The following is a 23,697-nucleotide window of genomic DNA, read 5'->3' as shown; positions in this document are numbered from 1 at the left end:
TGCCTCCTTTCAAATCTTCTATATTTATTATTATTATTATTATTATTATTATTATTATTATTATTATTATTATTATTAATATTTTCTTGCTTTACAAAAGTACACGCTTTGTCTCTTTTTTCAAGTTGTACAGTCTTTTCTACAGATCAGTTACATTTGTTATGAGACATTAGTGTTGAGTACAGTATAAGGTCAGGAAGAAAAGGGAGGGGGGAATCTTCTATACTTATATACTTCTGCAGAAATACAGCAAGCCGGCTTCTCATGAGAGAGTGAATAATTCTCCCAGACTCTAAAAGCAAACCTCTTTGAGGGGTAAGAGCAAAAAGAGGTTCTCATTTTAATTCAGAAGGTAGGTGAACTTCAGCTATCGGTAGTTATGGGAACACTATCATGATCCACTGACCCTGATTTGTTGCTTAACTTACGAGAGGAAAAGCATAATCTTCATGCAAAAATCACAGCGGCAACTTCCATGAGCAGGAAGTCCTGGTGGAGTGGAAGTCCTTGATCATAGAAATTTTTATTGCCATCTCTAATCCCATTGAGACATTGCTTCAATTATTATTTCCTGTCTACTCTTCATTCTCACTCTGCTTTGTACCACTTTATTGGTGCAGTGATTCCTATGTATTAATCCAGTAATTCCAAAACAGTGAGTCAAAGCTCACCCATTAGATCACCAATTTCCTGCTCTATATGTGTTATGCTTTTCAGTAAGTTAGATAGACTTTTATGATGTATGTATCATCTTCATTCTTTCCAGACAACACATTAAAATGAATTCACACATGTTCTACATTTCATGTAATGCCTTCAAGTCAAGCCTCTAAGTACTAGCGCTATATTTTTTTTTATATAAACTGCCTTTACATTTCCATAACCTGGAACCTTTCATTTCCTCAAGATAATGCCAGTCTCTAAACACCCTCAATGTAATAGGAATCAATTGCAAAGAGTAAAAGGGAGGGATGAATGCTTGGCTTAGACGATAATATTCTGCTACCGAGGAAGACACAACAGATGCCAGGAGCTTCAGCAGAAGACTTTCTGTTTCACAGCTGCCTGCATATCTTTCTGCAAGAACATTTGCTGAACACATTGCAAAACAAAACGGGCTGAAGACAAGTAAACACATTTCAAAGCTGAAGATTACAAGCTGCAAGAAACAGGTCCCACCCCTCTGCTCCATACTGTGACCTCAGTCCAGAGAAGAAGACCAACAGCAATGCATAGTGGTGTTAAGAGGATCAATGTCTCTCTGATAATCTGCTGGAAAGCCTGTGGTCACAATAAACAAGGCTGTGAAATACAGATCAACTGATCCTGTGATAGCTGAGAAGAAGGAGAGCCTAGGAAGAAGATACCATCTCTGGCCAATACTGGCAGGGCCAAGAACTCTGCATCTATGGAAGAGCATGGGAAGAGCCATCTAAAAACAAAAATTGATGTCTTTCCCCCATTTTCTTTCTTTCTTTTTCAAGTGAATGCATATTTTAATGGAAGACATCAAGCTGTGGGTATTTAATGAGAAACAGCAACACCTTGCTAATTCACACAACTAGCAACCGCTCCTTTTCTTTTCCCCAGAAATAGTTTTCCAAAAATATCGCACGGATCTCCCAGATCAAAATCTGTGTGTGTGTGAGAGAGAGAGAGAGCGTGATGGCTGTGGTGAATAAACACTGATTAATTCAATAACAACATCACTAAGAAACCAATATTGTTTGTTTATATAAACATTTGAAAGCAATTTAAAAACACACATAAAAAAACCTCATACTTAGGATTCTGCACATAATCACAACTTTGTTTGAATATCCATGTCCACGCTTAACCCTGTGTAACTTTATTTGTACTTCCAATACATCCCAATATAGAAATGTACACATATGCGCCAAAAGCTAAGTGTCAAGCTAGATAGCAGTAGTACTGTGTATTTAAATATAGAACTGGCTCAAACATGCAGAAAGACGGGCATGAGGTGGTGGTCTGATTTTAACCGAGAAGGCAGGGCATGGGTTGGGGAGCTGATAACAATTTTTTACTTCTCCAGAGCCATCTCCTCTAGTGCTTTCCACCCAATTGAAGTTATTATCTTTTTCTGTACTTGGCTGAGAAGCGTTTGGGGAGAGTGTTCTGTACTCCTTACCCTTTTACTGTTAAAGTTAGAGTTAGAACTCACCCCTCATCTCCTCCTTCTGTGCGATCAAGTGCCTGAGAAATATTTTCTGTGTCAACGTCTATCACTGAATCTCCAGACATCTGTCATGGGACCCCGTGCGTCACAAAGGATTATGGGAGTGTGTTTTGAGGCGAATGTTGCGTTCTCATGTGCAGTGCACAAACTAGGTCTTGTAGGCCTGGCCATTACCTGATGTGAACTGAATGTGTCCACTTGTCCACTGGCAGCTGCGTGAGAGGATAAGGAGTGATGGGAAACCATCTTAAAAACGGGAAATTTCTCCACTGTTACCTTCTAATTAAGTAATTCCTAATAAGGTTCAGTTGTTAGAACACCCCTGGCCTCTTCTAAAAAGAAATAGTATGTGCTTAAACAAGTGCTAGGCACAATGTAGGAATTATATACAGTGGAACCTCAGGTTAAGTACGTAATTCGTTCTGGAGGTCCGTTCTTAACCTGAAACTATTCTTAACCTGAAGCACCACTTTAGCTAATGGGGCCTCCTGCTGCCGCCGCGCCGCCGGAGCACGATTTCTGTTCTCATCCTGAAGCAAAGTTCTTAACCTGAAGCACTATTTCTGGGTTAGCTGAGTCTGTAACCTGACGCGTATGTAACCTGAAGCGTATGTAACCTAAGGTACCACTGTACTGTATAAAAGGTATGGAATCTTTATCACCTAAAACAAGATAGTGGGCAAAGGGCAGAGGACATGAAAGGGAAGGGAAAAAAGGACAGGCAGAGAAGACGGCCCTACAGCCAGGGGCAGTGCATCAACGAAACATGAGGGTGCCATTCTGCTACTGCTACCTCTTCACCTGGTCTGCACAGCAGCACCTGCAAAGCAGCAGTGCCACATCCCAACAAGATACTATGCAAGATTTTGACGAGATCTCGTGAGATCTCACGGGAACCCGCTGCTGCTGCTGCTTCACCAACAAAACAATAAAATGCAGCTAAAACAACAGACATGCCCCCCAAACAAAAACAGGGGCTCTCATATATTTACCCTTTTTGTCTCACCACATGCCGTCACCAAAATAGAGATAGTGATTTGCCACGGACAAACAATACAAAATAAAAGAATTTGTTTACTGGAACTATTATTACGTATTACGGAAGGTTCTTCTTCTCCAACGATTGTACAGAGCTTTGTTTAAGTTCTGTAATTGAGCCTGCGGTGCTCTAATTTCTGATTCAGTGCGCTAATAAAATGGCCACAACACTTTCCTTTATAACAAACTGGAAAACAACCCCAAATTTAAGGATTCTTTTAAAAAAAACCAAAAAACAAAAAACTAAACTTAAGGATCATCTAATTGATAAAGTTATACTTATTATGGAATAGCTGAAATACATTCTGTAACATTTAGTATCTATCTTGATGAGTAAGGAATTGTGGGACAGACTAAAACCCTATTCAGGCACAGTGAGGGCAAGAGTACCAGCTCTGCTCCCCCCCTCCACAAACTTCACCATTATTATGAGGAGGGTGACCTTTTGAAGTGGGGTGGGGTCCTCCTGTACTTCTGGAACACCCCTGGGGTTCTAGAACCTGGATTTTCCAGGATTCTAGAACACACAGGAAGCCTCCACAAATACTGGGGCCTCCTTATTTCCGAAGACAGCCTTTTGCAATTTGGAGAGGAATGAGAACCCAAGTGGTGGGTAGCAGAACTAAGACACTGGTCCCCGGACTGCCCAGGCCCTTGTGGTTCACTTTTCTACACTTATTTTGGCAATGTCTACAAAGGGCTAGAGAGGAAGTAGCCACACTGTCTTTAGACAACCAAAAAAGAATTAAGTTAACAACCACAGCCTGGGACTCAGATGACTTTTAAAAAGCAAAAATAAAAATAAAAATGCATTTTATTAAAAATTCTCCCAAAATATGGTTACACTTAGCAAGTTCAAAAGCACAACCAGCTACAGTGTGTACAATGTCAAGTTGTACCCCTGCTTAGTGACTCTTGTGTCCAGGCACAGGGCATCTGTTCACCCACCCCCAAACCTCGGGGGTATTTAACTTTTGGGAGCTGGAAGAGCAACTTAGGTCAATGTGCAAATATTATTTAGAGCAAATTCTCAAAAGCCTCCCCAAATACAAAAATATGGGCTTTGCCATGGACAAAGCAACGAGAAACAAGAATTCACCTTAGGAAATAGGGGCATTCAGGGTACATGCTTAGGTGCAACCTGTCGCCTATGCTATTTTTTATTTCATTTAAAATAATTAATTAATAAGAAGCACAGAATGCAAGTCTGTTCTTGGCCTATGTTGTAATCAAGAACTGTACATGCAAATTCTGTCACTAAGAACATGTGGCTTTTTACATGTGGCTTTGAGTTTATTAAAAAAAAAAAAAGGTGTTTTGATTTTCAGTACACGCATACCACAATTATAAAGACAGAGAATAGGAGTAATCACAGGATATTACATTTAATAAATTTAAGCCTGAACAAAGCCCTAATTTTGCTTCCTGGTGATTCCAGGAAGCAGACTTTGGAAGGCCCACCATGGCAAAGTACAAAGTCCTATGGCCTTCCAGTTGTTCAACAGCAACTTCCATCATCCCTGACCATCTTCCATGCCGGCTGGGGCTTACAGAAGTTGAAGTTCAACAGATTCCGTATCCTATGGTTTTAGAAAGAAGCTGGCAGACTTCTATTTTCTTGGCAGCCATTCTGTATGCCAACAATTGTTTGTGAAGCCGGCTAAACCAGGTGAGGGTAGCTGATGGGTCTCAAATGCTTGGTGAGTTAGGGGCTTTCCCTGCATGCAAAGACAGGCTCTGGTGATTTGAGCAGACAAGACCAATAGTGGGTCCAATGGTCAAGAAGGCAGTTTCTGTGTGTGCCATAGAGGGAAGTGAGGGGCAGATGGGGCTCGTCAACCTGGGAAAGTAGCCCATCTAGGAGAAGGGAAACTCTGATCCTAAACCTCTGCTGCCTTGCCTTGTTAGGACACCTTTGGGAAAAGAAAAGGCTAAGGAGTAAACCCAACCTAAATCCAGAGCAGACTCCCTAGGACAATTGGATGGCGCCTTGTACGGCTCCTTCCGGCAATTCCTTCAGCCAAGTTGGTGCCAAACGTATTGCTCTGTTCTGCTTTGGACCACATGAGCACAGCCGGGGGTGTGGGTGTCTTGTCATCTGGGAAGCCCAGGATCTCCATACACACTGCCCAGGCTTGCATCCCAGAGAGGTCACTTCGTTGCTGCTAATGCAGCAGTTTGACTTCACCCCCAGAGACACATCCCATTGTCTCTCGAGACAGACGGATGCCCAACGCCCCTACAACTGTTGCTCCTAAGCAGTAAAGCAATTTCCAGTTATATACGGTGTGTGTTTTACTTACTATTACATTATTATTATTATTATTATTATTATTATTATTATTATTATTTTATTTAACATTGTTATGTACTGAGCTGAATCCTAGAACAATAGGATCCATAATGCAGCAGTCTGATTGGTCCGCAGGAGCCACCCAATCCAGCTCCAGGTGTAAGTGAATCAGCGACCTGATTGGCCTGCAGGAGCAGCCAATCAGGCTCCTGGATGAAGTGAATCAGCAACCTGATTGGCCTGCAGGAGCAGCCAATCAGGCTTCTGGAGGAGGTGAATCCGCAACCTGATTGGCTTACAGGAGCAGCCCGCAATTAACCAATCACGTGGGGCCCATTGTGTGAATAATGTATATATAGCTAGACGTTTTGGGGAAAGCTTCATTCATTACTACTATGAGCTGAATAAAGAGCATGAAATTCACACTCGACTCCGAGTATATTTCAAACATACATATATTTATAAAATCCAGAGATGCCACATTTAGTGCGTGTCTATGCTTGTCTGATCAAAATGAATTCCCGCTGAGTTCAGCAGGACTTGCTCCCATCCCAGCCCCAGGTAAACCTCACACTCAGTTTCTTGTACTTGAAAACATTTGCTATGTTTCTCACAAGTGAAACAGTATGAAAAGACATCTCCAATTAGGTTTGGAAGGGCTGCTAGAGGGAGACAGGTAAATTTTTTGGGGGGGGTGGATCTGGTCCACAGGGGGCTCCCACTTGGACATCCCTGGCTGACGGTAAACAAAACAGGGTTTCATTCATGTTTGTCTCAAAATATACGTCTCCAGATGCCAACCAAAACAGCCATATTTTTAAAAAGGAATCCGGATATCAGGACGCACAGAGCACATGGGCAGAAAGTCCGTGGAGACGTTAGTCACTTCTTGGACCTGAAGAATGGCGGCAGCTTCAGGAGGGATTGAATAACCTACTGTGTTATTAATGATCTCCCTCACCCCACCCCACCATTACACTTCCACGATCAAAATAATCTAAAGTTTAACACACCCGCATGCACAGAAAGCCTTAAAAAGAGAGAGAGGGAAACATCTGAATCTGTACCTTTTTTGTTATGGCTAGTTGACTCCTGCCTTATTTCCTTTCTAAAACTCTGCTACAATACGGATGCCTCGCCCCACCAGCAATTTCCAAAGCCTGTTTTGCATTCAGATACGTACATGCTGTCATCGTTTTGTTAACAAGTCGGTGATGGGGTGGGGAGGAGAACAGCAGCCCCACCAGCTTAAGCTGAATCAAAGCAGCTGTTGCTGGTCATTTTTTTAAGCCAGCTTCCATGCCAATTCGGAATGAGGTAAAGCCTGCTTCAGAAGGGTCTTCCTTTTTCCTTCTGCAGGAAACCTCCGGAGTCTAGTCAAGAGAACTGCTGTGTGCATTTACCTTAACGGAGGTAGTTCCCCCTCAGTGGTCAAAGGTTAGCAGCAGGAATGTGTTTTCGTGATGGGACACACCCTTGTTATTGGAAGAAATGTATTTCCATGTTGTCAAACCCGCGCTCTAAATTAAACAGAAATCAGGGTTCTGCCTTCTGAATGGAATGAAAGTTCGCAAAGAGCTGCCAGTTGCTGGCTACAGAAGGGATGCTATACGTTCACATGCGACATATGTGTTCTACACGGCTCTGAGAAGGGGGGGGGCATCCTGCCAAGCCTCTCCCACGCATCCCATGGGGAAAAGGGGGGGAAATGCTGGAAAGCTAGGCTTCCAAATTGCTTTTTGCCTGCTAGTCTATGGCCAGTAAGAACTTATCTAAAGCAGCCTTTGCAAACCCGGCACCCTCTGAACACTTCGGACTACAACTTCCATTGGCCATGCTGGCTGGGGCTGAGGGGAACTGTAGTCCAAAACTCGTGGTGCGCACCAGCTCAGTGAAGGCTTCACTACAGCAGATGCCAACAGGGCCCTGCAACAGATTAGACCAAGCATCCCCAAACTCAGCCCTCCAGCTGTTTTGGAACTACAACTCCCATCATCCCTAGCTAACAGGACCAGTGGTCAGGGATGATGAGAATTGTAGCCCCAAAACAGCTGGAGAGCCACGTTTAGGGGTGCCTGGATTAGACCTTTGTGCTGCACCAGCCTATTGGTCCAATCCTGACCAAAAGTCATTCTCCCCATCTAAAAACATGACTCAGCACAACAAAGGCTGTAGTCTTGCATCCCACTGGGTGCATTTAATTCCATTCAGGTTGAATGAAACTGAAACGCGCAGGGCTCTAGCAGCCCAGTAATACATTGGATTTGTCCAATCTTATTTATTTACTTGATTTATACCACACTTTTTCTCCAAGAAGGTACACGTGATTCTCCCACTCCCCAGTTTATCCTCACAACAAACTCTGTGAGGTAGGTTATGTTGTGAGACTTTGACTGGATTTGAACCCAGTTAATAATGACACGCTGCGTAAGACACCTACCTTGGCCACTGGGAACTATTCGATTAGCCAGTCCAAGCTGAAATGCTTCCTGCGCACCAACAGGCCGCCCAGTGAGAATGAGATCCAGCGCACGTGAAAGGCCAATTAGCTTTGGTAGTCTAACAGTGCCACCATCTATCAGCGGAACACCTTAAAAAAAACCAAGCCAACAATAGTTAAAGGGGGGGGGGAACCTCACTCAAATAACCTTGTTTTAAGCAAACTGGAATGTTAATGTCTCTGAAACTAGGGTTGCCACGTGTCCTCTTTTTCAAGGACATGTTCATTTTTTCCATGGGTATGCAAAATGAGAGTCATCAAATGTAAAAGTCGGCAAATGTGTCCTCTTTTTTTGCTCTTCAAAATATGGCAGCCCTAACACATTATACAGGGACGTGGGTCGCGCTGTGGGTTAAACCACTGAGCCTAGGACTTGCTGATCAGAAGGTCGGCAGTTCGAACGAGGTGAGCTCCCGTTGCTCGGCCCCTGCTCCTGCCAACCTAGCAGTTTGAAAGCACGTCAAAGTGCAAGTAGATAAATAGGTACCACTCCGGCGCGAAGGTAAATGGCGTTTCCGTGCAGTGCTCTGGTTCGCCAGAAGCGGCTTAGTCATGCTGGCCACATGACCCGGAAGCTGTACGCTGGCACCCTCAGCCAATAAAGCGAGATGAGCGCCGCAACCCCAGAGTCGGCCATGACTGGACCTAATGGTCAGGGGTCCCTTTACCTTTAACACATTATACTCCCATAATCTGGGATAAAGGCATGTATAATCCTCATCTACCATCCAACAGCCTTCTTATCATGAAACACATGGCCAAAAGGTAAGCAATGAGATGTGTCCTACAGAGACTCTGGCTATGTGCACAGTCACAGTAAGCCATAAACCATGGCTTACTGTGCACAAGCCAACAACATCCACTTCATTCCTCCCTGGGGAGAAGCAAATCGTGATATTTGAGCTTAGGGTCATGTGCAAGCCAAGCACCGTGGTTTGATTCACTCCTAGCAAACCACCCTAAGCCAAGGTTTGCACTTGGCTTATCAATCATTATCTGTTTGAGCAGACATCATGTGATGCCAAGGATTGTTTCTCCGCAGCAAGAGCAGGGCAAAATCAGCCCTTGCGCAGCTTCCGGCTTACTGTGATGTGCAAACAACACGGCTACTTCCAACACTCTGAAAATCCAACAAGCGCAGGAGTCAAATGTACTGATATCAGTTGTATTGATCCCAGTGCAATTTGAGCAAATGCCTCTTTACCAGGCAACAAAAAGATACATTACCACAATAGGAGTTAGTAGCTCCTTTTGAGTAGCTAAGAAAGTTACAAGAGATTAAAGCAATTTCTGATTCTTTTAAAACTGATTTGCTTGAAACATGTTGTGCTTAATAACATTGGTGTCAATGAACCTGTCTCCCACACCTGTTGAATTTCCATCTTTTCCTGGTCTGCAGTGGTTCCCTTTTCGGGTGTTTTGTACCCTTGGCTGACTTTAGCTAGTGCAAAATGAGTGTAGTGAGCAAGGAAACAGCTGAAGTCAGCAATTAGTCTGAAATGCCAGAGAATAGCAGCCAGAGAGTAAGGGCAGGATTCAACTATCCTGAGGGATAGCTCAATCAATACAGCATGAGACTCTTAAAGTCAGGGTTGTGGGGTTTAGCTCCACGTTGGGCAAAAGATCCTTACATTGCAGGGAATTGGACTAGACTAGATGATCCTTGTGGTCCCTTCCAACTCTACAGTTCTATGAACTAATAAGACCCTAATAAGTGGAAGCAAGGGCTTCCACTTCCAACTAATGAGACCCATCAGTGGAAGCCCTGGGCAAGGGCTTCCACTTGTGCAATGGGACATTCCTCTAACCCCACTCCCCACCTTCTCTGAAATTGGCTCTTGAGGGGCTACGATATACCCTGGAACAGCGTGTGGGTTGGTGGTGGAGAGGAGACATCGTTCCGTATGGCAAGGCAAAATGCTTTCCCTGATGGAACCATCAGGGCAACACTGCATTCCTCCCTAAATCTCCATGAATCCATTGGGGGGCACTCAGCAAAGTTCTGCTCAGAGTAAACACATTGAAATTAATGAACACGACATGCGCTGCAAAAATATATTCAATTTGAAGACGAAATGGCTTTGATCTCTCAACTGAGCCAAACTGGCCCAACTATGTATTTACTACATATACTAAGTAAGTCAGCTGTGCAGATCTGCTCACAAGTCTTTCGAGCAGGTATAGTAGACTGTTCAAGTAAAAAAAATCTCTTTTGGTATTTTATACTTTTATAGCCTATCCTGTTTTCGGTCAGCGCTGTAAGCCTTAAGGTAAAGGTAAAGGGACCCCTGACCATTAGGTCCAGTTGTGACCGACTCTGGGGTTGCGGCTCTCATCTCACTTTAATGGCCGAGGGAGCCAGCGTACAGCTTCCGGGTCATATGGCCAGCATGACTAAGCCGCTTCTGGTGAACCAGAGCAGTGCACAGAAATGCCGTTTACCTTCCTGACAGAGCGGTACCTATTTATCTACTTGCACTTTGATCTGCTTTTGAACTGCTAGGTTGGCAGGAGCAGGGACCGAGCAACGGGAGCTCACCCCGTTGCGGGGATTCGAACCGCCGACCTTCTGATTGGCAAGCCCTAGGCTCTGTGGTTTAACCCACAGCGCCACCCGCGTCCCTGCTATAAGCCTTAATTAGCAGCTTAATCAACTAATCAGAGGCCATGTGCTGTGCTGACTATAAAGATACAGGGCACACACACTTTTTATACCCATTCATAACCAAACTCCATGTAATTCTCAAAACATACCAAAACGCCTACAGAACACTCCAAAGATGGCGCTTTCTTCTACCACACGCAGGTCAGCCAAGAGGGACAGCTCAAGCCCACCAGCCACTGCATATCCACTCACCGCAGCAATCACTGGCTTAGAAAACTTCATCCGGGAAGGACCCTGTAACAGGTATTGGAATTGTGTTAGAACGTTTATTCAAAAGGACTAGAATATATTCCAATCAGTATTGACCTAGAGACAGTGCATTAATAATATTCACAGTGATGCAGCGCATATACCGTATTTTCCGGCATATAAGACGACCCCCAACTTTTCCAGTTAAAATATAGAGTTTGGGATATACTCGCCATATAAGACAACCCCTCTTCCAACGCACACCAAATAAAAATAAAAAAACCAGTCTCCAGTCGGGCTTGGAAATCCGCTCCGCTTCCCAGTGGCCGGGGGCTTCTGGGGCCAATTTTCAAGCATATTTCTGCTTCATCTAGAGAGCTTGTTGTCTTCTGATTTAATTTGCTGTCGTTTTATCCTTTGGTGGGGAGTTGCTGCAGTAGCTGCTGCTGTAGCGGGTGTATAAGACGACCCCCGACTTTTGAGAAGATTTTCCTGGGTTAAAAAGTAGTCTTATATGCCAGAAAATACAGTAGTCAAAACTAACGTGCGAAGTGTGCCCAAGGTAGCTGGAAATTACAGGACCTTACCATGTTCAATGCCAAGGGAAAAGAAGTTGATCGAGTTTTGCCCATCCCTTAAGCAAGAGACCCACCACCTAGGATTACTGAGGGCAGCCTTTTATGTCCAAGTCTCCAGAAACCCAAAAACATATTCAGGCATTTATTGATTATATCCATGGAGGAGTTGTGGATGCTGCCCTTCTTCCCATGTTGAGGGGGAAGGTCAGACAGGGGCTTGTAAGCATTCGGGTGGAAGTGGTTACAGTCCTTCCTGTAACTGGAAACCATATTCACATGGTGTTCCCAACCACTGGGAGAAGAACATTTGGTCACGTTCAGTTGAAATCCAGCTTCAGAGGAACGAAGAAGAAGAAGAAGAGTTTGGATTTGATATCCCGCCTTTCACTCCCTTTAAGGAGTCTCAAAGCGGCTAACATTCTCCTTTCCCTTCCTCCCCCACAACAAACACTCTGTGAGGTGAGTGGGACTGAGAGACTTCAGAGAAATGTGACTAGCCCAAGGTCACCCAGCAGCTGCATGTGGAGGAGCGGAGACATGAACCCGGTTTCCCAGATTACGTGACTACCGCTCTTAACCACTACACCACACTGGCACACACAATGACCCCCACAGCCCCTTCTCACATTCAGCTAAATAAACACCCAAATAGACTTCTGAGGCATCTCTGGAAGTTAGCATCCTATACTGTCCATTCGGATTACAGGTGTATGTAAGCTTTGGCTCAGGCATTGTGCATGTAACCTGTATTAGCCTTCTGGCTGAAGGCCGATACAGTGGTACCTCGGGTTACATACGCTTCAGGTTACAGACTCCGCTAACCCAAAAATAGTGCTTCAGATTAAGAACTTTGCTTCAGGGTGAGAACAGAAATCGTGCTCTGGCAGCGCAGCAGCAGCAGGAGGCCCCATTAGCTAAAGTGGTGCTTCAGGTTAAGAACAGTTTCAGGTTAAGAACGGACCTCCGGAACGAATTAAGTACTTAACCTGAGGTACCACTGTAATTAAAAAGGGTTGTGCCTGGGTTATGGCCCACCCCCCACAAAGGCCATCATTGGCCTTGACAGATTCATTTTTTGTCACATTCAATTGGAGGATCCCAATAGCCAGCCACGAGGGAGAAAATATTTCCCGCATCCCGGGAGAGCCGTGCCAGGCCGCAACCACTGCCCACCCAGAATCTGGGTAAGCGACCCTTATCATGACAGGGCTTTTAAACGTATTTCAAAACTAACAGAATCACATACTTCATGGCACCTCTTCTCACATCTCTTTCGTCTTCTCTGAAGTCATTTAAGAATATAATCCTGATGAATCAGTTCAAAGTGGCTAATCCAGAGGTTCCCATCAGCCCCAGGCAGTGTGGCCAATGGTAAGGGGAGTTGTAGTCAAACCACATGTGGACGGTCATGAGTTACTCAGTCTTGTCTATCGAGCCCAGCGATAATGAAGGAAACACAATGTTTTGTGTGACTCATGAGCAAGCAAGAAGCAGCACCGCAAATTAATGCGGATGTAGGCTGGATCATGGCTTTCCCATCCACACTGCATAATTTACCTCTGCTTCCATAGGCACCACAACTGCACACTCAAACACCTAGGTCACATTATATAAAACACAGGGCACAGTGTGCTTGATTCCCACGTTTGCAGGGAGTAGACAACTTACAACTTTTCTTTTGGGAAAACAATCCCATTTGGTTTGAGTTACTTTCTGAGAAGGGAAGATTCCTCTTTTCTCTCCCACTTTTTTTAATGTCTGTAACTTTTAACTGAAAAGTGCTGTGGTTTCCATAGCGAAACAAAACACTACCATGGAAAAAGGCATCAGTTTTTCAGAAAATCGTCAGGATTTCCCTCCGGAACATACCATGGGGCCAGGCATTTGGGTGACATCTTGTTCCAATTTGATAGAGGCTGGGGCGTGCGCCAACTCCTTCAAATCATAACCAGCACAAAAATTGCCACCTAAAAGACACACACATAGAAGAAGAAAGACACACACAAAAGTTTAGATTATGGAATGAAGAAAAAAGTTTGGTTTCTATTCAGCCTTTTTTTATTGTTTGGCTAGGCTCTTGGTTATTTGAGCCATTCTAGATGCTCTTCAATGGGATAGAGGCATTTTCATGGAATGGCAGAGTTGGAAGCAACCTTTGAGATCCTCCAAGACCTGCAGAGCGGGATGAAACTACAGCATCCTTGACATATGCCCATCTAGTCTCCATGTACTAGAGCAAACCACCGCCCAAGGCAGCCTTTCCCACGGTCTAACAGCTCCTACCATCAGGAAGTTTCTGCTAATGCTTAGGCAAAAGCTGATTCCCTGCAATTTCCCCTCATTGGTTCTAGACCTGCTTTATGGAACCACAGAAAATAAGTCAACTCCATCTTCTGCATGTTAGATCTTCAGCTATTTGAAGACCACTATTATGTCCCCCACTTACTCTTATCTTCCCTAGGCTAAACACACTGGGTGGTAAAACTAAGTTTTAGTCAGAACAGACCTACTGAAATAATCGTGTCCATTAATTTCAATGGGTCTCCTCTGAGTAACAAGTAGATGAATACCACCCATGTTGCTTTTTCAACAGTCTCTCATGGGACTATGTTTCTGATGAACTTTGACTATCCTGGTTGACCCCCGCTGGGTGCACTTCAGTTTGGTGATGTCCTTCTTAAAACGTGGTGTCCATAATTGGATACAATACTCCAGATGCAGTCTGATCAAGTAAAAAGGGTAAGGACCCCTGGATGGCTAAGTCCAGTCAAAGGGTTCCAGCGCTCATCTCGCTTTCAGGCCGAGGGAGCCGGTGTTTGTCCACAGACAGCTTTCTGGGTCATGTGGCCAGCATCACCAAACCGCTTCTGGCACAACAGGACGGAAACCAGAGTGCATGGAAATGCCATTTACCTTCCCGCCGCAGCAGTACCTATTTATCTGCTTGCACTGGTGTGCTTTCGAACTGCTAGGGACAGAGCAACGACCTCCGTCGCGGAGATTCGAACTGCCGACCTTCCAATTGGCAAGCCCAAGAGGCTCAGTGGTTTAAATCATAGTGCCACCTGCATCAGATGCAGTCTGACCAAATGCAGTATAGAGTGGAACTATTACTTCTCATAATTTGGACACAATGTGCCTGTTAATGCAGTCTAAAATTGCTTTTGCCCTTTTAAGATATTGCTGAATATGATTTGTGTAAAAAGGAACACAGAAAAGGGAGATGTGAGGAAGTCAGGAAGTAGGGTTATGAAAACAATAAGTAAAAATTTGGATTTTTATGTTTTTTTGCTTATGCCTTTTTTATGTTTTCTCTCTTTGTCTCTTATGTTTTTTATTGTATTTATCTGTTTTGCTTTGTGTGTGGCAATGTTGTTTCCTTTTTGGTTTGATTGGAAGGTTGGTTTCATTGTTTAAAATTTCAATAAATATTTTTTAAAAAATAAATAAATAAAATTGCTTTTGCCCTTTTTTGCTGGTTGGTCTGCAGCTTGCGATCAACTAAATTAAACTTTGCAGGCCAAATCAACCAGCTGCTTCTTCTTCATCATCTTTATTAAAGTTGTATACCGCCCTATACCCGTAGGTCTCAGGGCAGTTCACAACACAAAGTTACAGTATACAAAGCACAGAATTAAAATAATCAAAATTGCTTTTCATCCTGAATCTTAAATTAGAACAGCCAAAACTTGAAATTGGGGTGGGGGGATGTAAGTGTATCAAATTCACTCCCTTTTAGAATGGCATTTTAATAACTTCCAGTACAAAAACCTAACAAGGGCACATCATTCCCCCCTGCCCCCGAAGAAGCATTTTAACCACAGCCAAGAATTTCATTCAAAGGGTTCCTGATGGCCAGCACATCCTCCACGTCATCAGCAAAACCGTGTCTCCCTACTCTTCCTCTACCGCAGAGGCAGCTAATTCAAGCCTTTTCTTGTGCGGCGGGGGAACCATGACTTCTTGTGTGCGTTGGAAGCAGAAGAAAGGGCTGCTGTTGACTGTACCACCATGATGAAAACCAAAGCGCGAGTGCCCACAGTATTTACTTTAAGATCCAGCTCTGCAACGGTGCAGTGAGGGGAGGAGGGGAATCACTCGCTTGCTGAGCCCAGCACATTAAAGGCCACAAAGCAGGCATCACCCAGATATGAGCTTAACAGATGGGACCACTGTTCTCGGCTCAAGTCCCAACACTATAATTTTCTCAATCAAATTGATGGTCTAAAAATAACCTTATGTATACACATCCTTGGGGGACAAAGCCCTTAAAAAAACATAAATATACATAAATCTTTCTTGTTTTAAAGTTTCCAACTGTAATCTCTATCCTTTCCCCTCAAGACTACCAATGATGCAGCTGCTTCTGATTCCGCTAAATACTGTTTTTCTTTATCTCAGCAAAGTAAATATTGTAATTATAGAGCAGAATTGTTAAGTAGACCATCTACTGGGGAAGGAGAGATGAGGAAGAGAAAACCAGGGCTCTGTTTTGCTTTTCTCTGAAAGCTTGTTATGCTGTCATGCTGATAGCTGCAACTATCACTCGCTTACCGTATTTAAAGGTGTGATTCATTATCACATATCACAATGGCCAATTTTCTAAAGGTTGTGCCGAGTGGGTTTCCCATTTCAGTTTTTTGGTTCAATGAACTGCTTTCAGAAGGCCTGGAAAAATTTAAGCCTCACTGCAAATAACCATTCCTCCCATTAAGCACGTTCATTTTTTTTGTGCCCGTTTGTGGCCATTGCCATTGCCAGCTCTGTTTTCCTTGGTTAAAAACTTAACTTATCCTTCACAATGTGATTCTAGCCAATCAGGGTTCATGTTATGAATGAGATGACATCGTGGTTGTGTTCGCACATCGTGGGAAGCCATGGTTAAACCATGAACACGCAGACTGCTCCCACTTCACTCCTCTCCACTAAAGCAAATGGGAGCTACAAACCACAATGCTTGGCTTAGTGCTGCATCCAAACTGGGGATCATGGTTTGTTTCTCTGCAAACAAACCACAATCAGAAGCCAAGGTTTGTTCCATGCTTATCAACCATGGTTTCCTTGAAGTGAAGAAAACCACAACCTGCAGCTCAGATGGAACGCTAAGCCAAGGATCATGGTTGCTCCTACTCACTACCAGGGAAAAACGAAGTGGGAGTAGTCTACACGTTCGCCGTAAATCACGAACCATAGTTTACTATGAAGTGGAAACACAATCCCTAACTATTACATACCTGGCACCATCCTTGACACAGAGCAAAAGGAAGCCTGAAACTTCAACGTGAGCCTTACCTGAAGTAAGGCACATACAAGTCATTTTGTAGGCATGTATGAGTTCTGGTTGCTGACGCAAGTATCCCGAGCCACGGCAGATAAATTATTTTAAGGCTTTTATGACACACACACACACACCCTTCATACCTTTTGCATCAGTTTGCTCTTGCGTCTATTCAAAATTCAGTTCTAAAGGTACAGTAGGCCCGCAATTTGTGCGGGGGTTATGTTCCTTGGATTGTGCTAAACGTCAAAGCCACGTCTAGTCAAAGCCCATTGGGTTCAATGGCTGGTGGGATTGCCAAGGTTATTTTCCCCAGAACCCTGCCCACTTTTCATTTATTTATTTCTTTTGCTATGTGCCTAAAGCTGAAAGTTCACAAATTAAATGTGTGGAAGTTGTGGGCTTACTGTATATGCAAAACATTGGACACTGGATGGAAAGGGACTGCGTTTCGAATGAGAGCATGACTGAAGAGTATTGTTACAGGCCACCCCAATCCCTGCAGAGCCATTCATGGGATTCCAGGGTCTCTGCTCCTCTGGAGAATGGAAGAGGAGGCAGAGGTTGCTGTAGCTTTAAGAAATATGATTTATTCACATATTTACATCTGAGTTTGGAGGAAGGGAGTCCAGATCCTACAGCATGGTTATCTCAAGAGGCACTTGTTTCCCCACAGCAGTGCAGCACTGGAGAGAGCAAGGCATCTTTCCCAGCCTGCCTTCAGCCAGCCTGCCCCAAGATGGATCTCCGCCTTTATGTTCTCCCCCTACCAAGCACACCTTGCTAAAGACACTCTTTACCTGTCACCTCACACCCAGTTACACCCAGTTTCTGGGCAGGGGGAAAGGACAGTTCTCTTGCATTGCCAATGGCCCTGAATGGCCATTGCATAGGCTCAGGAATGGCCCAGGAATACAGTATAAAGGCCTCACCCAACCCATGAAGCACAGCCACAGTCAACGTGCTGTTCTCTTCAAACGATCTGAAAGCCTCCACCAGCAAGCCTGCAGTCTCCTGGTTCACAGCATTCCTGGCTTCTGGCCTGTTGATTCCAATTGTCATTATGGTCCCTCGGATTTCAGTAATTACATTCCTTCTTCCTGAGAAAACAGAACAGGTCAAACAGAAACCCTGGTGTGTGGTTATTAATTCTTTCTTTTCCTTTTTAGAGAAACCAGTAGGAGAACACTTCAATCTCCCAGGACATTCTATACAAGATCTCAAAGTAGCTGTTTTACTACAAAGGAATTTCAGAAATAGACTGGAAAGAGAAGCTGCTGAATTACAACTCATTACCAAACTTAAAACCATGAAAAGACCTGGGCTGAACAAAGACATTGGATTCTTATCTCACTATACATAACTAAACCATTTCTCACCTTCCCACCCCTTGCCTTTTCCTGTAAGACCTATTACAGTCGTTAAGAGTCGTCAAGAGGCTCTCTCAGCTATCTGCCTATCTCCCATTCCCACCACCCTTCTGAGTAACACCCCTCCCCACCTTCTCACTATATAGAAGGATCTGGCAACTTCTGTTTCAGTGTATCTGAAGAAGTGTGCATGCACACGAAAGCTCATACCAAGAACTAACTTAGTTGGTCTTTAAGGTGCTACTGGAAGGAATTTTTTTATTTTGACTATGGCAGACCAACACGGCTACCTATCTACTACATTTTGGAAGACTGGCTGAAGGGGTTGACACGTGAAACGGTTACTAGGTAAAGCTAATACTGTATCACGTTTACAATGTCATCATGAACACAACTAACACTATGGGCTGGATTCAATCTGTTTGCAGCTTGTCGTTCCCTGTCCACTCCCTTAAAAAAAGACAATAGCCAGAGACAGTGTGTGAGGCAGTTCATCATCAGGCTTGGATACAAAGAATAAAATTAAGACACTGGGCATTTCCTGGAAATTAATAATAATGAACAGCTGGGTTTTTTTATTTTAAAAATGGGCTGAAGCACAGCAAGAAATAACTGAACTGAGAAGGAATGTCTTAGGTTGAAAAATGTTTTAGAGGAATCATTTTAAAACTTTGTTCTCGACCCAAACTGTTAGCCCCCAGATTCCAAATTCCTCGCTTTTCTTGCTATGAATCTCTTATTTTCAGCCCACGAACTCCAAAATTTTGGGAGCTGAGCAATGTTGCCTTAATTACACTGAAGGCAAAGCAACGAATCTCACTTTCACACCTCTTTTTGATGCCCAAAGTGGAACTTGGGTGCATGCCCCCTGCAGCAAGATGTGCATGCTTCCAACATGAACAGCCTGAGCATCTCACAAACAAGGGTGGGGGAGCACAAATTCCACTTTAAATCAACAAAGGACCAGAAACAGCTCAAATAAGCCATGCATTTCGTTTCCAGTACATATGAGGCAGCGGAGTTATTTTAATTTAGTACTCCAGATAGAAATCTCTGTCTAATGGACCACAATGGTTCTCCATTGTAAGAGCTGTTCAACAGTGGAACGGTCTCGCTCAGGAGGCTGTGAACTCTCCTTCCTTGGTGGCTTTTAAGCAGAAGCTGGATGGCCACCTGCCATGGGTGCTTTAGTAGAGATTCCTGCATTACAGGGGGTTAGACTAGATGATCCTTGGGGTCCCTTCCAACTCTACAGTTCTATCATTCTATGATTCCATGATTACAAATCTTGGGCAATGGCTCTCCAAACAAGTGTTTCATAACATTCAAAAGCTGGTTTCCATCCAAAGTATAGTAAAGGTAAAGAGACCCTTGACCATTAGGTCCAGTCGTAGCCAACTCTGGGGTTGTGGCGCTCAACTCGCTTTATTGGCCGAGGGAGCCGGCGTACAGCTTCTGGGTCATGTGGCCAGCATGACTAAGCCGCTTCTGGCAAACCAGAGCAGCACACGGAAACACCGTTTACCTTCCCGCCAGAGTGGTACCTATTTATCTACTTGCACTTTGATGTGCTTTCGAACTGCTAGGTGGGCAGGAGCAGGGAGCGAGCAATGGGAACTCACCCCGTCATGGGGATTTGAACCGCTGACCTTCTGATCGGCAAGTCCTAGACTCTGTGGTTTAACCCACAGTGCTACTTATGCAAATAACAAATTCTTTGTTCCTTCCTCCCCTTGGGGAGAAAATTCAGGGAAATTAGCTAGAGGCAATTAACTCATATTTTCCATTCCCCTGTCCCACACCTTCCCCAAAGTCCCTCCCCAACTCTCAGGAGAATCCAAGAACTCAGGTGGAAAGTTCTCCCTGAGCTAGGCCTGCTTTGAATGCATGTACTACAACCCCTTGTTTTTACTGAAATATCCACAATACAAATTAACTAACATCGGAGTTATTATAAATTATTAAAATGGAAAATAGATGTTCAGTTTTTTAATGAGTCATCTCCCAATATCAGTAACCCTAAGGAAGACAGAACTTGCTCTTACATTACTGACCTTAGCTAATTATGAGTAGACTTGCCATATGTCAGGAAAATTCCCAACATCTCCTGGTTTTCGAGTATAGAAATGGTGTCAGAGGGGAATATTGCAGAATCAGCAAAATAATGTCAGGGGAAACCCAGATTTATGGCAACACGATGAAAAAAGCAACAGAAACAGCTCCAAAGGCTTAAAACCACTATTTTGGGGGATGGTTTCCCCCCAGAAACCTCAACAACTTTGCGGGTGTCAGGAATTTTACTTTTTGAAATATGGCAACCCTAATTATGAGACACTTCTTTCTCCTTTAAAGAACAAAGAGAATTAATTCATGTGATGAGTATTTTAAAACCAGTTGTTATTTTCATGCCTACAAACATAATTTGTAACACTGCAAGTTGCATAACTAAATTCATTTCATTGTCTTGTTTTAAACAGCCAGGGTAAGCAAGTTTTTAATGGCATATTTCTCTGCTGATGTTCAGTCGCATAAATAACATTACGCTCACGAGCCGGCTTATAATTGGTCTCAGCATGCGCAATAGGTACTACTACCACATGAATTGGTAAGAAAGACCACCAGAAAATAAAATATTTTTTCAAAAACCAGGAGGCTACAGTATGAAGGGTCTTTAGTAATGCTTAGTTACTCCTGAAATGCCTTTCATTTAAATGTAGGCACAAGGTGGCTTGATGGATCAAAGTCTATGTGTATCACAGCTGTTTACTCGGCCTACTCAAACGTGAAGGACTTCAGTCTCTGAACAAGTTCCTTCTCACTGCCCATGAGAGCATGCTTAATCAAAGCACAATTAAAGCCACTTTGCATCCTGTGAAATTACATCCACCATGTATTGGCAATGTGCGCCATCTTTTATTGGACTGCCTATACAGTCTTGCAAGGAGGCACAGTCAGCTCTAGGATGTCTATACCTAGTCTAGTTTACCTCGTTTCATATTTTTAAAAAGGAAGGGGAAAGTGACCCAATTTTTGATGAAGCCATGAGAATGTTGGCTTTCACATTTCATGCTTCTAGGCCTCAAGGTTACGGGCAAAAATCTTTGGTCACCCAATGAGCTTTATAGCTGGGCAAGGGTCCAAACTTAACATTCTAACCCTAATGTGGATTTTCATACCAGAAGGCTTCTTGGTTCAGATCCCCAAAGAGCCACAAACTCACTACATGGCCTGAGCATGGGAACCTCTTAGCTGAACAGGAGGTCTGCCACATCCTAACTCCCTCATCTCTGCCAATCTAGGGTTAGGATTGTGTCCTTAGTTATTCATGACAGCGATAAAGGGTGCCATCTTTTTTCCTGGCAGTACTGCACCTAATTCCAAGCACTTGAAAGAGCACCATTTCCCATATCGAACTGAGGTCAGCAAATGAGGCACTCCTAATGGTCCCTGTGTTGGAGGAGATCCAACACATGGGGCACAGGGAAGGGCCATTTCTGTGGTGGCTCCACACCCATGGAGCTCCCTGCCCACTGAGGTCCATCCTACTACTTGACACCATTATTTCGGACAACAACAAACATTGCACATCCTTAGGTGGCGGGTGGATGAATTTACTTTTAATTGATCCTATAACTAGGTAGCTAGATAGTTTTAATCCTATTAATGTTTAATTGTTTTTAATGAGTGGTTCCCCTGATGTTTGCAGCAGTTATTTTATCAGCAAGCCACCTGGATACTCCGTCAGAGAAAAAGATGGGGTATAAACAAATATGCAACAACAACGACTTTGATGAGTGTTCCCATCTTGCACTGCTCGTATTTCTGATGTTGCTTTCTTCTCTTGTTGGAATTTTAATCTGGTCCAGTTTCCATTAAGTTTAATTTGCTTTGTTTCTGTATGCCAACAGTGACTGTAAGGTTAAGGGGTGTGTGTGTATATATTCAAATAAATAGATGCATTTAAAAACCACAGCCTTGTGCTGCATACAAGTCGAAAATCAGAAGGACTTCTGCCAAGCCAGCAGCTGATGGGGGGGGGGGGATTGGGGGACTCGACCTGCTGAATTTTTGCTTGGCGCATTTTCCTTTCCTTTCTGCAGCGCTGGAGCTTGACCTGCAGGCGTCGCCGCGCGGCTGCAGAATAAAAAACCTAGCCCGGCCCACCACGGCGCCGAGGAGGCTCGCTTTTGCGCCGAAACGAAAAAGTTACGCGCGCCCCCGTGCTTTCCAAAGGGCTCTTCGTCTTCGCTCGCCAAAACCGGAGAACTACTAACCTTCTCCGGGCGGCTCTCCGGCACTCGAGCTGGCCAAGCTCGCCTGCATAACGACGGCGGGGGTCCCCGCGGCTGCTCTCGGACTCCGGGGGCCTCGGCTGAGGAGAGGCGCGCACAGGAGCCGCCGGGCCATTTCTCCAGGGCGCGCAGTTGGAAAGGTCAGCGGGGCTCCAGTGACGGCAGGGCTCGACGGCGCCCGCTATGGCGTCGAAGCGGAATGAGCGTTGTTTACTCGGCCCCGAAGTCCAACTGGGATGGCACCGCGGAGCTGCTGTCAGCCCCTTTATTTGCACAAAGAAAGCCTCTCCTCCTGCTTTGCATACCTGGCTAGGGACCATGAAGCCTACTTGGGAAGAGAGGAAAGCCATACCCTTCAACATTTCTCTCATGAAAATAGGGGTGTCCTATTATTCCGTTGTTGTTGCTGCTGCTGCTGCTTTACTCTTTGTCCTCTGCCCACTTTGGGTGGCTTCCAACACATATAAAAACATAATAAAAAAGTAAACATTACAAAAACTTTCCTATCCAGGGCTGCCTTCAGATGGCTCAGGGGGTCGGATAACTCCATACCCTCCAACATTTCTCCGGTGAAAATAGGGGTGTCCTATTCCGTTGCTGCTGCTGCTGCTGCTGTTTTCCTCTTTATCCCCTGCCAACCTGACTGGATTGCCCCAGCCACTCTGGGCAGCTTCCAACATATATAAAAACAGAATATATAAAAGAGTAAACCAGGGACGCGGACTTAGAAAAAATATTGGGGGGGGCCCGGGAAAGCTCATGAAGAATAAATAAGCTCATGAATATGCAAATAAAGTGGCTCCGGCCCTAAATAGGGCAAGCCACGCCCCCCCAGCCAGCCGATTGGCTGGCTGGGAGGTGTGGCCAGTCGGGATTCCCCTGTTCTCGCAGGATTTCCGGCAGTGCCTCCGATTAGGGCGCGCGGCTGGCTGGCTGGCGAAGGAGCAGGTGAGGAGGAGGTGGGGGACGGCGGCGGCGCTCTGCTGAAAGGGCGCCCGCCCGAGATTATTGGGGGGGCTGAGCCCCCCCAAAAAAATTTTTGAGGGGGCTCGAGCCCCCTCAAGCCCCATGGAGTCGGCGCCTATGGAGTAAACTTTCCCTATCCAGGGCTGCCTTCAGATGGGTCAGGGGTGGGATAACTCCATACCCTCCAACATTTCTGCAGTGAAAACAAGGATGTACTAAGGAAAAGCAGGACGTTCAAATCAGAAACCGGGGAAGCTTCTGTAAATTCCGGACTGTCCCTGGAAAAGAGGGACACTTGGAGGGTCTGCCATGTGGAAATTGCTTCTCT

General features: G+C 44.6%; 1 protein-coding gene across 1 annotated transcript in view; it reads right to left on the bottom strand.

Moving 5' to 3' along the window:
- Window positions 1–22,979, bottom strand: part of LOC308593846 (enoyl-CoA hydratase EchA19-like) — a 29,051-nt gene extending 6,072 nt beyond the window's left edge. Inside the window, exons 1-5 of the mRNA XM_081206599.1 lie at window positions 22,386–22,979; window positions 17,674–17,841; window positions 13,333–13,430; window positions 10,786–10,930; window positions 7,972–8,121 (exon numbers count right to left, since the gene is read on the bottom strand). Of these exons, the coding sequence (XP_081062725.1) occupies window positions 7,972–8,121; window positions 10,786–10,930; window positions 13,333–13,430; window positions 17,674–17,841; window positions 22,386–22,518 (694 nt within the window). The 5' untranslated portion in view covers window positions 22,519–22,979. The remainder of the gene's footprint in view (window positions 1–7,971; window positions 8,122–10,785; window positions 10,931–13,332; window positions 13,431–17,673; window positions 17,842–22,385) is intronic.
- Window positions 22,980–23,697: the final 718 nt, after the last annotated feature.

The sequence above is a fragment of the Podarcis bocagei genome, assembly GCF_964188305.1.
Source record: "Podarcis bocagei genome assembly, chromosome: 8".
Taxonomy (NCBI): Eukaryota; Metazoa; Chordata; class Lepidosauria; order Squamata; family Lacertidae; genus Podarcis; species Podarcis bocagei.
This window is presented reverse-complemented; position numbering and strand designations above follow the sequence as displayed.